The 23,940-nt window shown below is 39.5% G+C and overlaps 1 protein-coding gene across 4 annotated transcripts in view; it reads left to right on the top strand.

The window, feature by feature from the left end:
- Nucleotides 1-23,940, top strand: part of AFAP1L2 (actin filament associated protein 1 like 2) — a 149,773-nt gene that overhangs the window by 4,921 nt on the left and 120,912 nt on the right. Inside the window, exon 2 of one of the 4 annotated variants that reach the window (XM_072623197.1) lies at nt 2,667-2,715. The exons of 2 other annotated variants lie outside the window; for them this stretch is intronic. In XM_072623197.1, coding sequence (XP_072479298.1) covers nt 2,682-2,715 — 34 coding nt within the window. In that variant the 5' untranslated portion in view covers nt 2,667-2,681. Of the gene's footprint in view, nt 1-2,661; nt 2,716-23,940 lie in introns of all 4 variants that reach the window. One more of the 4 variants, XM_072623224.1, reaches the window with a different exon arrangement.

The raw sequence follows: 23,940 nt of genomic DNA, 5'->3' as shown, positions 1-23,940 counted from the left end.
TTGGAATGCCTCAGCAAGGGGCAACCAAAATTGTGGCATGTTTTGAAATGAATCCCTGCATCATTGAAACAAATTGGCTTTAATTTGGGTAATGGTATATTGAAAGAATGTAGTTTCTGTGTAGATGCGCTTCTGTTTCTTAATCCAGTTACACATCTACCAAGAAGCTTTACCTATTCAGTTACATGACTAGATTAAAAAGACATATTCGTGAAGACTCTCTAATGTTCCCATAGTTCTTTTTGGGAGTGCTAAGAGCCACATTTAGTGAAAGTCTCAAAAGAAGGCAGGAGAAGCGAGGGTAAGGTATTGATCTCTATTTCAGTTATAGGAATAACAGGCTTTTTTTTTCTTCCATTCTAAGAGGCATCAACTTCCTCCTCATTCAAGTTTTCCTTCATATACCCCATACATACATATACATATACGTATATATATAATATACATATATACACAAACACACACACATATATGCGTATCATAATCTTTAAAATGGTAGAAAGCAAAGGAATTCTTCAACCCTTTCATATTCTCTCTAAAATCTGAAAAAGAGAAATGGGTGTATTAGCAAATTCAGTTTTATCAGCCATGAAGCGAGGTTGTGGGAACCATGATTTTTTTTTAATGACAAACCTAAAAGTGGGTACACTGAAATCCTCAACAGTCTTACGGTTTGTGTCAATAGTGTCAAGACCAAATCTTCCTTCTTTGCACTAGATCCTTCGCTCTTGGGATTTTGAAGTTTTTGTGTGGGAGATCCTTTGGTGCTCTAGCAAAGCATTGCCTCTAAATAGAAATGCTGAGGGGTCAGCTTTCGGTTGCTTTAAGAGAGGGTGGAGGAAGGTCAGGAGAGGGGATTCTACTTTGGGATCTTCCCGTTATTCCAAAGGGGAGGGTGACTCTGGGAACCTCACTAGTTCCAAGCACAATTAAAGGACCAGGAAGGGAAGGGGGGGAGGGGACAGAAAGCTTCAAAGTTTAGTAAGCTGTGCCAATTTTCTTCTAAATCTCTTAATGATGGGAAATGTTTCTCCACAAACTTTTGTGGATGCATGTAATGTTCTTTCAGGGGAAAGGGGAGGCTCTTTCCCAAAACAGAGGAGGATGGTTGCTTCAGAGAGCATGGGCTGTGGCAGTAGGGGCCTGAGAAAGGGGACAAGGTAAGGAGCATTGTGGTGTGGAAAGAACAATTAACAGGTGATGCTGGCAAGACCTGGATTCCAGTCCCAACTCTGCCAACTAACTTGCTGTGTGACCTTAAGCAAATCACTGTACAACCCTGGGCCTTAACTTCCTCATCTGAAAAATGAGAGTTGGAAGAGATACTCTTTAGTCCTACAATTCTGTGATTTTTAAAGGAAGCTTCATTTAGCTTCTTCATTGGTTTTGGAAGATGTGTGGGTGGAAGGGGGAAAGGGGGAGGTAAGGTCAGATGGATGATTTAGGACTGGAGTTCTTAAAAACAAAATAAATTTCCTGTTAAGAGCTTAAAAGTAGCCGCCTTAGTGGGAAGAGTATGTAGTAGGATGTGTGAGGAATTTGCTTCTCAAGAATTTTTTCAGAAGAGTATCTCCAAGAGAGTTAGCTCAGTCTGAAGCAGCCCTGTGAAATACAGTGGTTCATTCATGTCTTTACTAGAAATGGGTCCATTAAGGCACAGAAAGGTTAAGCAAAGGTGTTCCCAAAAGGGAATCAAGAAAAGAAGAAACATACTGGAATTTTATGTGGGTGTATGTATACACACGTATGCATATGCATGTACATGCATATACATATATATACATACACATGTGCACACACACATATATAATGAAAATCTGGTCCTCTACTCTTATTAGTGAGTACTCTGAAGTAAAAAAGATCACAGAACTTGAAGTCTGAAGAAACTTTAGAAATTATCTAAACTAGTAGCTCTCAAAAATATGGTCTCCAAATCACTGGTGGTCTCCAAGACCCTTTTAGAGAATCTACAAGGTCAAATTACTTTAATACTAGTAATACTAAGGCATTTTAATTTCTTCTGTAGTAATTATCAATAGATATAACCCACATAAGCAAAAGTTCTTTAGGATCCTTGATAATTTTTAAGAGTGTAAAGGATCTTGAGACCAAAAAATTTGAGAACCACTGGTCCAAATAGGCCAATATCCTCACTTGACAGAGAAGAAAATGGAGGCTGAGATGTGTCTTAAGTCACACAAAAAGTCACAGAGTCAGGATTCCAATACAGGTCCTTTGAATCCAAATCCCATATGCCTTTCAAAAGACTAAAGACATGTATCTCCCTTTCTAAGATCTATGTACTTGGAAAAAGGCAAAAGTGTTTTCATAGCTGTATGAAAGAGAAAGTTAATAGTTTAATAGAGGGGAAAATTCAGGCACAAGATATTTGACATCTTTCTCAGAGTTAATCGCACAGTCAGCATTGGTGCTAAGGTCCCCAGCTTGGTAATTGAAATTTCCAACTACAACATTAGAGCCTCCCTCACCATGAACTATCATAATAGATGCTGTTCTGGGTGGAAATGGTATTCATTCCTGTGGAATGCCCAGCTTCAACAACCTATGGTGAAAGTCTCAAAGCCAGGTTCAAGAGCTGAAAGCTAGGCCTCCACCTGTGCAGTGTCACCTCGACTAGAGTGTTATTTCTGTCTGTTCCAGCACAGAAGTGTTGCTGTCTGATGGTACACAGAAGGATTCTGCAGGTTTCTACTTGTGAGTATTCAAATCTCTCTGCCCTCTTCAGCAGCCCTATTACATAGTGACTCTCCTTAGGCATATTGACCTAGCTGACCAGACAACCTTTTGGCTAGTGCAGTGGGATGTGGTGGATGAAGGACTTTTGTTTTGAGCTAAGTAACAAAAGCTGGGGCTCAATTCTAAACTTGCCTCTGTGACTAACTTGCTGTATAACTTTGGGAGGGGCGATTAACCTCTCTGGGCCTTGATCTTTTCAGTGGTAAAGGATACTTACTAATGCAAAGATATAACACATGGATAACACTTACTAATCTTCCTTACAGGGCTGCTTGGTTAAATGAATCTTAGAAACTATTGTTATAGTCTTTATAATGAATAGTAAGGGAAGATGGGAAAGGCAGAGGAACAACTGTTTTCAAATATATCTAATTTGGGGTTTTGACTTTCCTCTGTTTGTCAGGAGTATTCAAATTTGATTCTGTTACAAAATCGCCCATCATCTATCTATATTTCCAATGCTCTGGTAGGCCAGGAATGGGGAATTCTATCTAAACACCAGCCTAATCAGCTTCTGAGAGAAAGAATCTGGCCACCATACCCAAAGAATTGGAGGTAAGGGGCCTAGGAAAAATTGACTGGAATTGGCACACATTCTGAGTAGCCTAGGGGCGGTGAGTAGCCAGAAGTGTTGTCCTGAGACCATTCAGTGTGGACATAACTGAGCTCTTATAATAGAATTGGCTTCTCCTATTTTTCTATCACTCAGTTCCTTTTTTGATAGATTTCACCCTGTATCATAAATAAATAAATAGATAGGGAAGTGTATAGAAAAACCATATAGTAGGGAATTATGCCTAATAGATGAGCACCATCTACACAATGCTGGACTATATAAAACAGATTTTAGAAGTGCAAGTCCCATTCAATTCATCTCTGTTCAATTCATCCCTCTCCATGGGAGCTCAAGGATTAACTTCAAGGAACCAAGGGCCAGACCCCAACAGAAGCGCTGGATCTGTGGTTCTCCAAACAAACCCAGGACTATAGTCTTTTCTTCCAGTCAGCCCCTCCCTTGGACTTCAGAGGCAGCTGGAGGCTGGGAAGAGGTCCTGACTGGCTCTGTACATCGAAACAGTCCACCCCAGCAGTGGTTACAGAGCTGGCTGCAGGCAGACACTGTATTAGTCTCTCTTCATTATGAAGACAAAAAAGAATCTGTTATCAACTCAGTGCAAACAGCATACTGAAGATCAGAGGAGTAAGAATTGGAATCTTCTCAGTGCCTCAAGTTTAATAAAGGTCCAAAGTCATGACATATGGGCTTTTCCATTGGCTAAACCAGTGATCCCAAACACTCGTTTTGGAGGATGCTACTTACAATTTAGCAAGTTATTATATACTATCCTTGGTTCTGAGGAATATATAATTGGATTCACAGACTCTTAGGAAGGAGTAATGTAAAATGCCTTAATTAATTAATTGAAAATACTGGGCTAGACCATACTAGAGTCAATATCAAATATGTGGGAAAGATAAAACTATTAATCCATGTCTAGAAATCTTAAACTAGCATTTCATGAGGAGTATGGTGAAAAGCACAGAAACAGAATTAGCCAGAACAATATATAGATCTGGGAGTCATCTGCAGAGATCTGGTAAATGAACCCACCCAAGCTGATGAGATTGTATAGAGAGAAAAGAAGGTTCAGTACAGAGCCTTCAGGGACATCTATATTTAGTGGGCCCACCTGTATGAAGATCAAGGAAGGGGGCCTGGAAACTGGAAACAAGTCATGAGAAGGCAGTGTCACTGAAACCCAGAGAGAAGAGTATCCCAGCAGAGAAGGGGATGGATGAACAGTGTTCAGATGCTTCAGAGACATCCAGGAGGATGAGGATTGAGAAAATGCTGCTAGATTTGGTCATTAAGAGATTGTATCAGTCTTTGCTTCATTTGTCTTGCCCACCATGGGGAATACAAAATGCCTCCTTATTTTAGAAAGTCTTTCAGAAAGTCTTTCTGAGCTAATAAATTTTCTTGAATAGGAAATGAGTACTCAACCTGCACCATCACTATCTCTTAATTGACTCAATTTTTTGGTAGTCCTGATTTTCTCAACTTGCTATACATGATATAGATAAACAAATAACCAACTACTATTATTGAAAAAAAAAAGATTCTCCTGACCCCTGATGAATCATTCTCCTTGTTTTGAAGCTGGAGGGGAACCTGTAGAGATACATCAAGCAAAGGAAATGGTAATTAGACTTCATCAAATTCACTCAAATGACATAATGTATGTAATGTCTTTGGAAAGCTTTGAAGTTGAATGTTAAGATTGTTAATATCAGGGATTGTTTATTCTTATTTTTGGGTCCCAACCTATGATTTCATCAACGTTGGGAATTCTTAGTGTGGAAATACCCTCCGCTGATGTGGTGTACAACTATTTATACTTTTACCACCCTGATAAATTGCTGTGGTCCTAATAGGTTAAGTGGCATACTCATGGTCACGTGGATAGTATGTGTCTGAGGAGCTGAACCCAAATCATTCTGACCTCAAGGCTGGCTCTCTACCTCCTGTGCCATGCTGTCTCCATTGTTTAGGGAAAAAAAAATGAGAAGCTAGAACTGACTTCATCTTTAGGATTGATTTTTTGGTGAGTCTAATGGAAATCTTTTAAGATTTCCTAGCAAAATAAAATCTTCCCCTGGAAATAACTTATACTGTTTGCTTTTCTTGTGACCTTGGGATAGAAAAATCATAATATTGCAAGATCTTTATTAAGTGAATAAAATTTAATGCTTATAGAGAAACTGGGTACAATATCCTGGGCTGCCTACTGTGACTTATTTGTATGAAACTGTATGTGCTTACCTCATAACTGAGGAAGCTAGAATGGATCTCTAAGGTCCCATCAGTTCTGATGCTCTATCTCTACAAACTTCCAGGAGACAGGTTGAAGTTACATCTGGTGATTTTATCACGGCACTTAGTATTTCCTATGCAATCCTGCCCCAAACTACAGATTGGTATCTTGTTTTCTTCTACCTGTTTTTGCTTATGTTTTATTCTCATAAATGGACAAGTGATCCTCTGTAGGACCAGGATATTTGGGCATCAGTGAATGCCCACCTGGGAACTCTTGAAGTTTCTTAGCTGGCCTTACACCTATCTCTAGCTCCCAGTAATGGAAAAAACTGAGGACCATTGCAGTGAAAGCCACTAGCAAATACACCTTCTTACTCCCCAGGAAAGTATCCCCGTTAGATATTCCCAAATTCCTTCTAAGAGCCATCTTGGAAGAACTTTTTTAGTACTTTTCTAAGAATTTGTAGGGATTCTAATATGTTTCTTTCCATGAAGAAGCATGGAAAGAACATTGAACTTGGAGTCCAGAGAACCAGGCTGTGGAACTTTCCCAGCAGTATGCTAGAACCAGTTCAAACTTAGCCAATTGTTAAATACTCAGTGTGAGTATTGACACCTAGGAAGTCAGCAAATGCGACAAATCAGAGCTTGATTTATTGCTTTGATGACTGTTTAGACTAAAAGTGATGGAGAAAATATTAATAATGCAGATTAAACTCAAAAGTATGTAGCCTATACTTTTCTTTCCCAGAGAGCCAATTGTTAAATGTGCCACTTGTTAAATCTAGGACACCACTGAGAATTGGCCCTGAGCAAGTGCGATAACCTCTTTGAGCCTCAGCTTTCATCCATAAGAAGAGGGTGATGATAATACTTCCTATGTCTTAGGGTTGCGAAGAAAGTGCTTTTCAAACTTAAAGTTCTGTATAGGTGTGGGATAATTATAATCAAATAATGTCCTATAGCAATTTGTTGCCCTTTCCCTTCCTTGAAAGTTAAACAATTGTTGGTTCTAATCTTTCAGACTTCTATCAGATTAAGCCTATGTTAAATATTATGTGTAAAGCATCATGTTACACAGTGGGAAGATGATAATGAAACAATTCTAGCCTTTGAGGTGCTTTTCTCCTTTTGTGGTTGTTGCTTTGGACCAGACCTACAATTACATCATGAGGCGCTCCCTCCGCCAATGCAGATCAGCACCTTCTCCGAGTCTCAGAGATAGCTCATGACCCTGAGAGCTCCCCTGGTGTCCCTGGGGTCATGCTACCATCACATGTCAGAGACAAAGACTTGAACTTGGGGCTCTCTGCCTCTGAGGCCAACTGTCTAACCAGGTTGCCTTGTTAGATTTAAGGCAAAATGTTTCCAGCCCTAAATAATGGCTTTTATCATGTGATCCTTACTATAACATATTCTTTGTGTGTAATTCTTCTTGCACACAGGTATTTACAAGTTACCAGGCCCTCCAACCAAACTATAGAGGTGCCTGCCTTTCTTTCTGTATATCTTAGGAAGGGAGGAATGCATTCATAGCTGTTAAACTTAAGTCCTAATTTTAAACTGACTTCATTTCATATTCTGAAGGAAGATTGTAGCAATAGGGGTATAAAGGACTTCACAGGCTGTCTAGTCGAATCCATTCTTTTTGGAAGGGGAAAGTGAGCCAGTCAAGGTTAAGTGACTTGCCCAAGGTCACACAGCTAGTAAGTATAAAGTATCTGAGGCCAGATTTGAACTCAGGTTCTCCTGACTCCAGGGCCAGTGTTCTATTCACTGAAACACCTGGCTGCCCTCCTCCCTCTTTTTTTTTCTTTTGCTGTTAAAGAAAATAAGGCTCAGGGAAAGTTAAGTCAGTTGCTCAAAGTCACATAGTCAGTAAGCATCAGAAGTAAAATCTGAACCCAGCTTCTCTGATTGTAGCTTTACCCCTGGTTTACACTTGGCCTCTGAAGGATCAGCCAGCTGATCTCTTATACAAACAGAAAAGATACTTGTAGCCTGAGTCGAAGAATAAGTTAAATACTCCATGCTACACAGTTTCTTCTTTACAAAGAAACTGAAAGACCCAGGGTGGAATTGCCATTGGCAGGTTCCATTATTAGAACTTCAAATACCTGCTTCTCCTAGGCTTCCCAGAGCTCTACCAGGGAGTTCTGACATAGTTGGGTTGATGGGTTTGGTCTTCTATTTCTTTTGTTTCTTCATTGTGCCAGAAATAAGTGTAATTGAAAAAGTGGGCAGGCTGCCATTCCTGTCTATTCCCTCTTTCCCCTCCCTTCTTTGACTTTCCTGTCCTTACACAACAGAATTGATTCATTTTGACTGCATTCAAGTTCCCAGATGGGAAAATGAGATTGTGTTTTGAATGAGCTTATTGTCTGGGGGGGGGGGGGGGGGGTTTCACTGACTTCTTTTATCTCATACCCTTAGTCTTGGAGCATATTGAGCTGATTTGTAAAAATGCAAATGCTGTTTTTTGGGAAGGCTTCTAGGATACTTTGTGCCTCTGGTGTTAGGGGGATAGATCCAATGGTGAAGGGACTCTTCATGGTGCAGATGTCATCATCTGCCATATATAAAACATGTCATTCAAAATGGTAATGCTTCTTCAGATAAGTGGAGATTGAATCTTAGAACCTTGGAACTGAAGGGGAAGTCATGCAAATTTATTTATTTTGTTTTTAAATATTCTTACTTATCAATTGATAATGGTCTAAAAATATGAATAGGCAGTTCTCCAAGGAAGAAACTCAGGTTATTTGTAGCCATATGAAAAAAATGCTCCAAATCACTAATTAAATCAGTTCCAGGATCTCATCTTATATACATCAGAATGGCAGTGGTGACAAAAAAAGGAAAATGATGAATGTTGAAGGGGCAAATAGGCACAATGAAGCACTCTTGGTAGAGCAACAAATAGGTCCTACCATTCTGGAAAGCAATTTGGAATTATGCACAAAAGATCCTAACACCCTTTATTCTGTAACATATCATAATAATACATGTTACTGTATCTAATATATAACAAAACAAAATAACAGTTGCACCAGCTGGCGATCATTCAGCTTTTTGAGTTGCTATTTGCCCAATTATCCTCCCCTTCAGATGTTATTTCCTACAGAAATAATATAGCACACATTTCTTGAACATTTAAAGGTTTATAAAACACTTTTCTCCCTATGATCCTACAACCACCGACACATTTTTTAAAGCCCAAGTCTGCCTCGTCTTACAAATGAGAAAGCTGAGATGCAGAAAGATTGACTTAACCGTGGTCTTACAACAAATCAGTATTGGAGCTGGAACTGGAATCCTAGTCTTCTGACTGACCAATGCCTTTACCATTACACCAGCATGTAACATCAAAAGGTGGAAATATGGTATGATTTCCCACTAATGCTATTAAAACAAGGATCAGGGATTCAGAGCAGGAAGGAATTGTAGAGTACATTGAGCTTAACCCCCTCCTTTTTCAGCAAATACTGAACTCCAGTAAAGTTAAATGGCTCCCCCAACCAAGATCACATAGATACAAAGCATCAGTCAGATGAGGACATTGAGTTCCAAAGATTATAAGTGATTTGTCTCAAATCCTACTGATAGTGGTAGAGACAGGTTTTGAACCCGGGTCTTCTGATACTATCGCTAGTGCTCTTTCTACTATATTGTAGGGGGCAGGGACTTGGATCTGTCAGGGGAGGGTATCCCCAGATAAGAAAACTTCCATCTAACAATTCAGGTCAGCCCTTTATGTAATCCTGGGAGGTGAATGAAGTGCTTTGCCTAAGAGCAAACTGGTGGAAAAAGTAGGATTCAAACTCGGGTCCTTTTAAGGTAGTGAGTAGGCAGGTCTTTGGCAGAAGCAGAAGCCAAGGATCCTCCTGTCTGGCATCTGAGTAACTGTTAGCTGCATGGGGTTTTGCTAGTTACTTTGGGGCTTTCCATCTTGTTGAAAATAGATTCTGTGCCCTCAGCACTTAGTATATCTTTGTTGAGATGACTTTTGGATGGCCATCTCAATGACTGACCCAGGTGTATGCACTCCTGGTTAATGACTTTCACACTTTGGAATCTCTGGATTGCAGCTCTGTTCTGCTCCCTAGGAAGCAGCAACACTCAGAGCTATGAAACTCATTTTTGAGTCATGTCTCAGAAGCTAGATTGGCAGCACAATTAAGTAGGTCTCAGAATTATGCCTAAGGCCAAGCAGGTCTCATGATGTAACAGTTTCTTGATTTTCAGTTTTATGTATACATGGGGCTTTCTCTCCCTTTTTCCCTCCTTTCATCCTGAGTCATAGCCTCCTTTGTCTTGAGTCAAGAGTAGGGAGATTTCCTGGTCTAGATTGGTATTCAATTATAATGTTCTGGTGGATTATGAACTCAAAAGTTTAGCTAGGATTATGGATGCTCAGAGTGGGCAGCTTGCCTTAAGTTATATACATAGTGGAGCAGGGGAGACAGCCATGGAGATCATTTTTTTTTTATTCCTTTCTAGAAATCACACAAACACACACACACACACACACACACACACACACACACACACAAGAAAATTCCACTCCATGTCAATTTGGCTACTTAACTTTGTGAGCCATGTGAGCACTGGCTATGGTGAAAGCTCAAAAGATTCTAATGGATTTTAACAAAGGGGTGGGATTTTCAAACCTTTCCTGTAGTGTCCAGATAATTTGTCTCTGCTCCACTCCAGAGACCTTCATTGCCCATCCTGGTCCCAGGCACTGATCATTGATTAATCATGCCTGGAATCACATTTAATATCTGTGTGATTTTGGGTAACTCATTGAACTTCTTTGGGTTCTAGTTCATCTGTAAAATAAAGGTGTTGAATTGGTTGGCCTCTGAAATCCCTTCCAGCCGGAGCTCTGTGATCCTGGCCATTTTTACTGTTCTCCCAGAGGAGCTGGTAATCTGGGGACCATCATGACTTGAACAGAGATCTTCTCAGTCAGAATAAAAGTAGCTCGCTTCTATGGCCTGTGCTACAAGAAGGACTGAATGGAATCTCACTGGGTGCTGCTACTCTATCAGGTGCAAGATGAAAGAGAAGGTAGCCATTCCCAACTGTGGTTCTAGCCAGGGACTAGCAGGTGGCTGCTAGTAATTCTGGAATCTTACCAATAACTTAATGCATCTGATCACTTACTAGGGTATGGGTGGAGTTCATGTCATAGAAACTATGTCTTTGAGGCAAGGTAAGTAGAAATGCAATACGTATTGGATCTTAGAATTTTACAGATAGAAGGGGCCTCAGAAATCATCTAGTTCAATCCCCCTCACGAAACTGAGAGAGATGCAATTTTATCCATATAGGAAACTCCTGGTAAAAACAAAAACAAAACCAACTTCTTCTCTCAGTGCATTCTCTGTAATTTCTAATTTTAGGGAGTTGCCTTGGGCACTGATACCTTGAGTGACTTTCAGAGGGTCACACAACCTGAACCTTTGTCTCCCTGACTCAGAGGCCAACTTTCTGTTTACTACACCATCATGCTTCTAGTGTCTTTTGTCAATAATAAAATACCATCTACCAGAGCTGGAAAGGGTGTTCATAGAGTTGCAAGCTGTTGTTTAGTTTGTGTGTGATGTTTTTTGGGGGGGATGGATGGGGAGGAGCAATCAAAAGCTTCATGTAAAAATCTGCATTTGAGGGAGCGTTGGAATCCTCACAGGGAGACCATGAGAATTTTCTATTGTTTTGGTTAAAAGCTTCAAACACTGAGAATCAGCATTCCCTAAAATAATTTTTTCCCATTGACCTATTGGCTTCTTAGTGGGCCAGCTTCCATCTCCCACCCATCTGATGTTGGTTTGGTGCAAAATAATTGTAAACAGCTCTGGCTAAAAACAAATCTGGGGGTATTATGGGATCTCTGTGCTGCTCCCACACTGGATACCCACTGTCTTATTTGTACTTGGAAAAAAGTAGTTATTTTTTCAGATGAAGAATTTGTTGGTTCCTAGATCACTTCCTCTTAAAGGGCTTCCCTTCCCCCCTCTAGTGTCACTTTATTCTCTGGTATTTGCAATGGAGGGAGACTGTATAGATTCTCCTTGGTATTAGTAATTCAGGTAGCATTGAGATTCCTACTTGTGTGTTGTGAAGAATGGGGAAATACCAAAAAGCCTCTGAAGTTTTAGAATACACTAAAATATTTGCTGGTTTTTTTTTTTAAAACTAATTGGCAATTTAGGTGCTCTCTTATGTGTCTGTCCCTGATTAATTAGCAGGTTAGAGCTAGGTATGAATAGGGCCAAAGATGTCCCATTTGGGACAGTTAGCACAACTCAATTTCCAACTCTGCCCAAATTGTTTCACAAATGCCCCTCCATAGGCAGGAGAGGGACCAGTTGATGGTTCAAGACAGGCCCCTGCTCCAAGAAGAATAACTTTTCATTTCTTTAAAGAAATTTCTGGCAATACTGAATAAGCAGGAAGGAGAATTTCTTTGAGCAGGAGAATAAATTCTCCTTGCTTCTGAAGTCAGATTTGGAGTCAAAAAACCTAAGTTTGAATTTCTATTCTATTACTTGTCATCTATGTAAACTTGGACAAGCTAACCTTGTGGGGCCTCCTTTTCCTCTTCTGTAAACTAGCTGACATCTGAGGTTTCTCCTCGTTCTAAATGTACAATCCCATGAACTAATGTTCCCTGCAGCATTATTTATCGGGAGACAGGCACAAGTGGATATACAATTGCCTGTAGGCTTTTGTGAGGAATGACAATTTCTAATGGTGAGTGCTTCTCTCTTGTTAGGGGGTTACTACTGACTGTGCACAAGAATTGAGCCAGTATTGTTCACCATAAACAAACATTAATTTAGCTCCTACTCGATGTCAGGAATTTTCCAAGGTGCCAGGTCACGGTCAGTTCACTCCTAATGGTTGCTAAGACCGCTCCAGGGTCATATGGATGTTATTCCACAGAGGATCCAGCTGTCTCATTCAGAATGTCTCTGAAGTGATTTGCTTGGAACTGGCATATTTTCCCACCAAGTCAAGGTTTGGAAGACTTTTGGAGAAAAAAAAGGGCAACTCTAGTGGGGATATCAGCCAGTTGGGGGTTGGAAGGAAATACCAGATTCCCATATAGCTGACTTCAAGTTTTAGTGCTTGGGTGATATGTAGTTCAGGCAAGGAGAGAATGAACTTAACATTCTACCTTGGAATGGAATATTCCTTGTAACTTGCTTTTAAAAAAAAATTACCACTATTAAGTGTGAAAACAGTTAAAATTTAGGAGGAAACAGCTGGCTGGCAGAGATCCTGGTGGGTCTTGAACAAGATTCTGCTGTGTCATTAAGGACTTTATTCAGTTTGCTTCCCCACAAGCACACTTGGCAACTTGGAATTCTTGTGGCTAAGAAATTCTATCTATCCAGTGGCAGCAAGTGCAGGCTTCAGCTTAGTCCAGGAAATCAATCCCCCCTTCTGTTTAGGAGATAAACCAAACCTCCTTGATGGATACCTTGAGCAACTGACCTGAGTGGATGCTATCGTTTTCCTTTCTGGGGACTTATTTAGTATTAATAATAACTCAAGTGTACACACACACACACACACACACACACACACACACACACACACACAATTCAACATATAAATATATCTCTCTGCTGCATACATGATTTCACTGGAGTCTCATAACAGTTCTGGGAGGGAGTTAATAAAGGTGATGTTATTCTCATTTTTACAGATGAGGAAATTGAATCTTAGAGAGGTGACCTTATATATCTAGTAACATGGTATCATGAACTAAGTGGCTCTGGATTCAAAGGGCCTGAGTTTCTATTTTCTCTTGGAGGCAACTTGTTCGTCCTTGAATAAGTCACTTAACCCCAGTAAGGTGATAAGTCAATAAACATTTATTAATTGTTTATTATGTTCCAGGTACTGTGCTAGGTAATAGCTACACAAAGAAGAAGAAAAAATGTTCTCTCAGGCAGCTCACAGTGAAATAGGGAAGACAACTTGAAAACATCTCTGTCCAAAGAAGATTTATCAAGTGTAAATTGGAGGTAACCTTGAAGGTGCTAGAACTGAGGAGGGACTGTGAGAGATTTCTTGGGTTTTAGCTGAGATTGGAAGATGGTGAGGGAAACCAGAAGGTAGAGATGAAGGGAGAGAATTCTAGGACCAGGGGATGGTCATTGAGAAGGCATGGCGTCAAGAGATAGGGTGCCTAGTGTGAAGAACAGTAGTGAAGTCAGTGTCACAGTATCTTAGAGTATGTGGATGGGTGGAGGGGATGGCATGGCAAGACCTGTGCTTTAGGAAGGTCACTTAGGTAGCTGAGTGGAGGAAGGCCTGGAGTGGGGAGATATTTGAATTGGGGAGACCAATCAGCAGGCATTGACAATAATCCAAGCATGAGATTTGAGGGGTTGCCCCAGGAAGGCAACTTTTCGAGACCAGAGAAGGTGGTATGTACAAGAAATTTTGAAAAGGTAGAGTTGACTGCACTTCATAACTGGTTGACTGTTGGGGAGGGAAGGGTGAATGAGAGCTTCTCCCTCTGTAAAAATGAGGGGGTTGGACTAGATGGCATCTAAGGCATCTTTCAGCTCTAGATCTATGATTCCAAGTGACTGACTCAAACCCAGGCCTTAGGACTCCCAAGTCCAGTGTTTTTCCCCACCATACCACACCCAGATTCATAGATTTTTAGAGCTAGGAAGTATCTTAGGGGACATCTACTCCAACTCTCCTATTTTACAGATAAGGAAACTGAGATCCAAAAAAGTTAAATGATTTTCCCAAGTTGTTGCTATTTTATTCAGTCTGTCGCTAGTATGTGAAGTATCATTATCAACTTAACGAAGACTCATCCTTGTTCTTATCAGCTCTAGCTATCCACTGAACCAATTTTCTGGTATGTCTTTCTACTACAAATAGTCACTGTTTTTCCTTGTCCTTTCTGCATGTGTATGTATTTAAACTAACAGACATCACAGAAGCAGTGTGATGTAAAGAATAGAGTGCTGGTTTGGGAATCTGGAAAAACTGGGTTCTAGCACTAATTTTGACACAATCCTGATGTGTGATTTTAGACAAGTCACATCTTACTACCCCCAGGCAACTCTCTATGACTGTAGGTAGCCATCAGAGAAGTATCTGCAGCAGGAAGTCCCTACAGTGATGAAATTACAGGTCTAGATTAAACAAAACAAAAAACTCAGCAATTATATGCCTTCTCAACTAATTTAGGAAAGAGTGAGCTTGGCAGTCAATGTTGAATTTTATTATCCCTTTCCTGAGGAGACTCTAAGGGACTAATTTGATTAGATGGCCTTGTAGGTCAGGAGCAGATGACTAGGTCCCACGTTTTTTGGGTGTTTTTGTTTTGTTACTAGTTCGGAGCTTTCTGTCCAGGCTCTCCTGCTTTGCCAAGGGTGGAGCGGAGGGTCAGGGTACTGAATCTAATCCAAGTCTTGTGAGTGTGGGCAGGAGCCTCTCCAGTTTGTTTGGATGTGGACACAGAGCAGGTAGATAAAAATTGTGGGGTTTGTTTGAGCAGAAACCCCCAGGAGGTGTTTTTCAACTTAAGGCTGAAAAAAGTTCAGGGTACCATGTAAATTACCATATTATTAACCCATCTTGTCACCTTACTAGATGGCGAAGTAAAAAGTCTTAATTTCTGCTATGTTCCTGAGGTTCCATATGAAATTTACAATTTTAAAATGTTGGGTTCTCTGATCTCGTTCCTGACAACTAGTCTTTTGTGTCTTGTTCTTTTATAGGTCCTTTCATGTGAGGATTTCAAAGCACTTTGTAAACTGTGAATTAAGCTTCAAAGTTGTTTTCCACTGCATAAAATATCATTTCTTTCTCTGAAATGGGTATAATAATTGCATTGATTTTAATACTTTGGGTTGATATAAGAAGTTCAAAGCATGTCTCCTAAAGTTAGTTCCTTAATCCTCACTGTTAACTGAGAGGTGGGAGAGAACAGTGTTATCATAGGCATCCATGTTTTAGTAGAGGAGACACTGAGAGCCAGAGAAGTGAAGGAGTTTTGTATAACATCACAAAACTAGTACCTGGCAGATCCAGGACTGTAACCTCGATTTCTTAGTGTTCTTTCCACCAGGCTATTAAAGGAGCTGCAGGAATTTGATCCTGAGTAACCCGGAATCTTTGAATATTTCTAATTGCTTGCTACTTAAATGGTAAAGTTAATATTATTTATTTCCCACTAATTAGAAATTCTCAGGGCTGGTCTTGAGCTAGCTAAAATCCTTAAAGGCAAGGAAAGATGAAACAAGATTTAAAGTTAATTTTTGCCCTGGTTTTTAGTTTGGTGATGTCATAAGACCTGAGTTCCAGTACTGGCTGTGTCAGATATCTGCAATTTGGTTTCCTTAGAGAGAATATAAGTTCCTTAATAATTAAAATATTTCAAACTAGTCTGAGAAGTACTTTGAGGGCAGGGCTTTTCTGGGTTTTTAATCTTTTTATATTTATAGCAGGCTGCCTGACACATAGCAAAGACTTAGTAAATGCTTGTGGATTATCAAACAAGTCCCTTAAGTTCTCTGCGTCTCAGTTTCCTTCTCTGTAAATTAGGGATCATAATTGCTACCCTGCTTTTCTCCCAGAGTTGGCCTGGAGGAGCCACAAGATAATTTATGTGACAGCTTTTAGTAAAACAGCACAGCCCTAGGCAGATGTAAGGAATTATTATTTCAAGATTCAGTGTCAGGAAATGGAATGGAGGGGGGTGCTGAAAGTTACCTCCATTAATGAATGCTGCCATCACCTACTAATTAGCTGATGACTCATTCCAGTTCCTACAGCATTGATGACCAGTTAATATCAGAGAAGACAGGCCCCCTTGGTAGATTAGAACCACAGGGTCCCCTGGGCAGAAGTGAATCTGTTTAGAGTTGAATGATAAGATCACAGCTGGGAGCTGGAGGCTTAAGAAAACAGACTCATTCAGGCTGGTGGAATTCATTCCAGCTCAGTGTGAAAATGCTGCCCCTTCCATGCCAGCATGACCGTCTGTCTGCATGAATGCATTCATTCTGTATTGCAGTGATGATTGCAATCCCTCTATAACCAACAGGATTGGTGCACAAGTATCCAGGGCCAGAATGTGTGGCTGTAGGAGTAAGATTAGAATGGATCTTACTTGTCCTGAATGGGCTGAAGTAGGGCTGGGCCCTGTAGCCCCCAGATCTAGGTGCTGTTCCTTACTCCAAAGGAGAATCTCTGGCAGTTTCTTATGTAAATTGGTCCTGATTGGGATCTTGGTGCTGGGCATAGCTTTCCCAAGCTTCTCTTCCACAATCCAACAGCAAAGCCAGGAAGATGTCCCTGAGGACACTTCCATTTACTCCATTTAATCCTCTTCTGGGCTATACTATCCAGAGTGAAAGTATTCCCTTGGAGATTTAAGGCAATATTCTTTTGTCTTATGGTTAAGGGAAATTCTCACTCAATTGGTGGTTATCAAAAAAAAAAAACAAAAACCCCAATACTTAACAAAAACAATGCCTTAAATTGTTTTAAAGTTTGGAGACCTTTTCTTTTTTAAAGTTTTCTTTTGAGTCCTTATACTATCCCTATGAGGTAAGTTGGGAGGGATATGTTATTCTCATTTTACAGATGGGGAAAATGAGGCACAGGTGTGTCAAGTAACTAATCCAGGGTCACACTGCATATTAGTTTGGAATTAATACCAGAACCTAAATCTTCTCTTTCCAGCCCTAGAGTTTTTTCCCCAGGCTATGCTCTTTATACCCACAGCTTCAGTCAGTGTTTATTAAATAACTTATCACCAACAAAGAGCTGTGTGGTATAAATCATGCACAAAACATTGTCAGTGTTCTCCAGTGGCATTGGATGCAGTCCTTGGCCACATTTAAGTCTGTAAGTAAATATCTCCTATTTTACTGGAGGTAGTGATATACCCATTGAAACCACAAAGTAAATATCTGGAGTAAAATAGCAATGAAATGCTAACTTCATTTAGGAAAAGGTGTTCATATGTAACCACTGTAGGAAAAGGTGCATCTATGTAAGATTCCAAACCTCTGTGATAAGATTCTAAGCTCCTGCAATAGGATTCCAAATGTTTGGTGAATCCAGTTGCATTGAGAAGTTATCCCCTTTGAAGTAATGTGAAACTGTGGAAATGAGCAGGCATAATTCCCAGACTGATTTTATGCTTGAGGGTGGAAGGCTGGGTGGTAGTATTGGGGAAGGAGAAGATCTCAGCTCATGTGGAGGAAACTTCTGGTTAAATTTCATTTCCATACATGTCTGCCTAACAGAAGAGGGCTAGAACTCTTAGCTATGGTTTTTCCCCAACACAAGCTCTGTGCTTCAGTTAAGCCTGTTGTGGAGGTACTACAGCACATTGCCAGCATGCCAAGCTCCCTACCTTGGTTCTTGCTTGGCACAGCCTCCCTTTATTTCACTGATGATTCATCTTCTGACTCTTTCTTGAAGTCCTATCTTCTTTGTGGAATTTTCTAGTGGTTCTGAACTTAGATTTCTTCCTTCTTTGCCTTCTCTTGTATTTATTGCTTATAATGACCAGATCACTACTTATTCTCCAGTTATTTCATGAATATTGATGGCTTCCTAGATCTCCATAGCACATCAATTACAGTGTGAGCCATTCTAGAGCAGAGACTATGTCTTCTGCTATTCTCATATTTTCCAGAATTCTCTTGCATTCACATAGAGTGGGCTGTTGGGTACTTGACTGATATTTCTGAAGAAACTGAAAGTTAATCAATAAGTAGCACTCAATAATTTTTAATTGGTCACTATTCTACTAGGTCCTGAAAGACAGAACAGTGACCAATGGGCAGAATTTCTATCCAGTGAAAGGAAGAACCTCCTAATACTTGTAGCTATCCAAAAATGGAATGGATTACTATGCTATGTAGTGATTTCCTACCAATAGATCTTTTGGGTAACCATTAGTCAGTTGTACCATGGAGGGGATTTGAGCTTGAGATAAGGGTTGATAGGTTCACAGATAGAAGGGAAACTTCCTTCATTTTACAGAGACCCAAAGAACGCTTATCCAAGGTCACATAGTTACTAAGCATAGGTGGGATTTGAAGCCAATTTCTTTGACACTAGGTCTAGTGCTGCTTTTGTTTAGATCAGATTAGATTTAAGATGCCCTTTAATTTTAGAATGGGGAAGTTAGGTGCCACAGTGAATAAAGAACTGGGCCTGAAGTCAAGAAGACTCATCTTTGTGAGTTCAAATCTGGCTTCAGACATTAGCTGTGGATCCTGGGCAAGTCACTTACTCCTGTTTGCCTCAGTTTTCTCACCTGCAAAAAGAGCTGGAGAAGGAAATGGCAAACCACTCCAGTATCTTTTCCAAGAAAACTCTAAATGGGGTCACAAATAGTCAGACATGACTGAATAACAAAACTGTAGGATTTTGTAAGTCTGCCATCTGAACCCAAAAAACCCCGACAATCATGAATCTTATGTTGAGGCAATAAACTTTACTGCCGTGGAGGGTGGCAAGGATGAGGTGTTAGAGAAAGGGGTATGTCTTAATTATTTATCCTTGGGCTAGTTCTGTTTATGGTAGTAATTATATTTAGATTGTGAGATCCTTGAGCATAGGGATTATTTAATTTCTATCTTTGTGTTCCCAGAGTGTCTAGTACTGTGCTTGGCATATAGTAAATAATAAATGCTTATTTGATTGATTTGAATTATGAAAGCTCTTTCCAGTTTCCTTTCCCAATGTAAATAGTAACATTAGTGCTACAGATCTTATGTGGCTGCAGCGGCTTAGTCATGACAGAGACATGCAGTGCTTGCGTCATGCTATGATGTTACATGATATCTAAGCCTTGGGGTAAGAGGCTGGTCATTTGAAAGAAGATATACCCATGGTTTCCCAGCATTACAAGTTGGAGGAAAAATCAGTGGAATATATTACCTACCATTTAGCAAAGAAATCTGTCCATAAGCAATTTTCAACCACATGCCATTCTAACTCAACAGCTGTATCCTTTTTATTGGCAAATTTTCCAAATGATGAATGTCATCCATCCACACTTGCAGGCAAGTATTAAATGGAGGCTTTGGACAAATTACAAGGAAACAATGGTCCTTCTGAGAGAGTCTGGAGTAGTCCCCGAAAATGAAATCAGTTCATCATTCTGGACTGCGTTAGTGTCACAGAAAAGATGCCATTGATTCAGTGAGTAAGGCAAAGAACAGTATTGAAGAGAGGATAGCTTAACACAGAGAGAAAACAGAAAAAAGGAGGGAATTCATGAGTATTAGAAAAAGGTCTGGAATAATCACAATGTGAACTTATTCCATTTCTCAAATACTAGTCTTCCAAAGGGATATTTACAGAGCAATGTAGCATTTCACACATTTACAAAGTACTTTCTAACCGTTATAGAAACATACAATTTCAGATCAGGAAGTAACCTTAGAGATAATGTAATCTGAGTCACTGTTTTTATAAATGGACAAATCAGAGAGGTGATGAAATGACTTTTCCAAGGTCATGTGGCTATTTAATGGCAGCACTGAGACTAACTAGGGCTCCTCACTTCAGTGTTTTCCTTGGGAGTAGACTTGGTATGAAAGAAAGAAAAAGCATATTAGACACTTATTATGTGTCAAACACTGTGCCAAGAGCTGAAGAAACGAATAGAAAAGACAAGGTAGACCCTGCAGTGAAAAAGTTCACATTATGATTAAGGGAGACAAACAATTCTTAGAGATAAAATACATGTTGAGTTAGCTCAGTAAAGGAGGACTGGCCTCTGAGCCACACTATTATCTGTGAATGTCCTTCTCTGTACTAACAGTTCAAACCAGACAATTTACTATTACTCTAATAAATAAACCCTGGTTTTCATTGGATGTTTTTCTCTTGTGGACTCATGAAGGCTGAATTAACTTTCGTTTAGTCATTTTTTTTTTTTACAGGTTTTTTGAGGCTTTTGGGGTAGAGCTCAAGCACATTCCTGCTTCTACTCTGCCATCTTGGCTCTGCCCCCATCACACCCCCATTCACTTTTAGAGCATAAGTTGACAAATGACTGGCTGGGGATTAGATGTGTATAATAAGGTTGTTGATTTGTTTTGGTGTGTCTATTTTAAGACAATTTAAAAGGATTCCAAACAATTGCCTATATTTTAAATGACAATTTTGTTTTGAAAAGGTGGGCTGTATAACAATTCTAATGTCAATTTCCTCTTAATTCACTCCTCATTATTATAAGTCTTTATCAGTTATCCATCTCTGTGTAGGATCACACCAGGGACTGTACAATTCAAGCTTATATACAGCACCTGCCCTCTAGGACATTCAGTTAAAGATAAAGCCAAAACAGAGGTCTGAGAGAGGGAGAATCTTAGAAATGTTGCAAAGAATACATTTGTTTAATAATAAGAACAATAGACCAAGTGTTTGATGACCCAATGGACAGAGTGTAGGACTATTCCTACCTCAGTCACTGACTAGCTGTATGATTCTAGTCAAGTCACTTAATCTCTCTGTGCCTCTTGTTTCTTCATCTGTGAAACGAGGATAATAATAGCACCCCTCTATGAGTCTGTCTCTCTCAATTGTTGTGAAGAAAGAGATTATATTTGTGAAGCACTTTGAAAACCACAAAGCCCTACGTAATGCTAGTTATTGTTACTGTTTTTTGTAAGTAAAGGAAAATGTGTGGAGTTGCTATCAGGATTGGGCAGAGCTATGGGAAATGATCATTTATGTTCTTAGCATTTCACAATCCTTTCAATAGATAGGTAAATGGTGACTTCTTTATGGAGAGCTCATCCCCTTGAAACCCCAAACTGAATGCAATTGCTTTTGCTTCAGGATACTATCTTTACCCAGAAGGAAATGGCTATTGAGAAGGCAGACAGTGGGAAGGGGGTTAGGAATCTGGCTCCAGCCTCCTTCCAGATTGTGTAAATCAAGATTCCTGGCCAGTATCAAGATTCGTTTTTTCTTCTTCATCTTCTTACAAAGGGATAGCAAAAAGTATTTGCCACATAAAACAAGCAAAGCTCCATAAAGTCTCAACCAATGAAATCATCTTTTCTTCCTACCCGGAGTCTTCTAGCCCCATCTGATTCCTACTCTCTAAGGAGTTATAGTAGAGGAATATGGTATTTGTTTAAGAAAACATTTTTAATGTTTTAATCCCACTCTTCAGATTTTGCCAATACTTGGTAGGGTGGGAAAAGTCAATTTTCTTTAGAAGTTTTAGTTGTAGCAACACACAGTTGATTCTTAGTCTGGATTTGAATCTGGCCTTTGCCATTTACTAGCTGGTGGCAAAGGACAAGTGAGTTAATCTCTCTGGGTCCCCAACATTGTCTCCTGTAAAATAAGGATAATAAAGCATGTATTGTTTACTCCTTCACAGGGTTTTTTGTAGAGATAATAATCAACATTTATTAAGTACCTATTATGGGCAAGTCACTGAAAATGCTTTGATGAAACAAGCCCAGTGATCATAATTACAAACCTTAGTGTTGCATGAAATAAAGTTACTATTAACAATGGAATCCTTACAGTATAAATGGAAACATTGATTTAAATGTCATCTAAGCATTATTATTCTTGTAAGTGACCCATTTAAGGTGGGAAGCTCTCTTTGGAATACCACTTAAAACCATTTATTTTACAAGTAAAAAAATTTCAAAAATTTTTGTTGGGCATCCTCATGAAGTTGTATGACAGATAAAGTGTTAACACATGTTTCTACTACTATAAACTTGCTCTTTGAGAGCTAGATACTTTTCCACATGGGATCTAGATGTCTTCTAAATCAATGGACCATAACCCATGCTATGATTCCTAAATTTCTGGGAACAGATAATGGCAAATCAATTTTACTGTTTGCACATAGAATGCTTCTTACTTTGTCCTGGAAAATACACTTATTTTATTGCAAATCCCATCCTTTCCTGGAAGTAGTTCAAATGTTTATTAGTGGGTCCAGAGTGATGAGGTCTCATATAAAAATATGGCTAATTTTCAAAGATACGGACATAATTGAATTACTATTCCCAACTTTTCCCACTGTTAAAATAGAGCTTACCAGTGCTGGGGAGTTTTTTTCAAAAATGAAATATAATAAAATTCTTTGGGAAGATATCTCCTGAAAACAGAGAAAAACAATGCTGCATACTGCCTCCTTTTAAGGACTTAAATGCTCACTTGAGTTAAATGTTATTCAGCATTTTCTTGCAAAGATTATTTCACCTAATTTGTAGGTCATGGAAACTAATACCTGGTCATTTTTAAAAATCATTCATCAGTTTATTTTTAGTTTTCAACATTCATTTCCCCAAGATTTTGAGTTCCAAACTTTCTCCCTATCTCTCCTCTTCCTCCATCCCAAGACAGTGCTGCTTCTAATTACCCCTTCCCCCAATCTGCCCTCCCTTCTATCTCACAACTACTCCCTGCCCTTCTCCCCTTCCTCTCTCTTTTCCTGTTGGGCAAGATAGATTTCTGTACCCCATTGCCCATATGTCTTATTTCCCAGTTGCATGCAAAAGTAATTTTTAACATTTGTTTTTAAAACTTTGAGTTCCAGCTTCTTTCCCTTCCTCCCTCTCGACTCACCCCCATTGAGAAGACAAGCAATTAGATATAGGTTATACATGTGTAGTCATGCAAAACAGTTCTATAACAGTCATGTTATGAAAGACTAACTCTATTTCCCTCCATTCTGTGCTGCCCCACATTTATTCTGTTCTCTCTTTTTACGCTGTCCCTCCTCAAAAATGTTTACTTCTAATTAACCCTTCCTCCCATTTGCCCTCCCTTCCAACAATCTCCCCTTTTTTCCTATAGGGTAGGATAGATTTTCATACCCAATTGAGTGTTCATGTTATTCCCTCCTTAAGCGAAATCAGATGAGAGTAAGGTTCACTTTTCCCCTCTTACCTCCCTCCTCTTCCCCTCCATTGAAAAAGCTTTTTCTTGCTTCTTTTATGTAAGAGATAATTTATCCTATTCTATTCCTCCCTTTCTCCTTCTCCCAATATATTCCTCTCTCACCCCTTATTTTAATTTTTTTTAGATACCATCCCTTTATATTCACCTCGTCTTGTGCCCTGTCTGTCTATCATTCTATCTATCTGTCTGTCTGTCTGTCTATCTATCTATTTATCTATCTATGTTCTCTCCACCTACCCTAATACTGAGAAAACTCTCAAGAGTTACAAATATTATCTTTCTATGTAGGAATGTAAACAGTTCAACTTTAGTAAGTCCCTTATGATTTCCCTTTCCTGTTTACCTTTTCATGTTTCTTTTGATTCTTGTATTTGAAAGTCAAATTTTCTATTCTGCTCTGATCTTTT

The sequence above is a fragment of the Notamacropus eugenii genome, chromosome 1 (genome assembly GCF_028372415.1).
Source record: "Notamacropus eugenii isolate mMacEug1 chromosome 1, mMacEug1.pri_v2, whole genome shotgun sequence".
Classification (NCBI taxonomy): domain Eukaryota; kingdom Metazoa; phylum Chordata; class Mammalia; order Diprotodontia; family Macropodidae; genus Notamacropus; species Notamacropus eugenii.
This window is presented reverse-complemented; position numbering and strand designations above follow the sequence as displayed.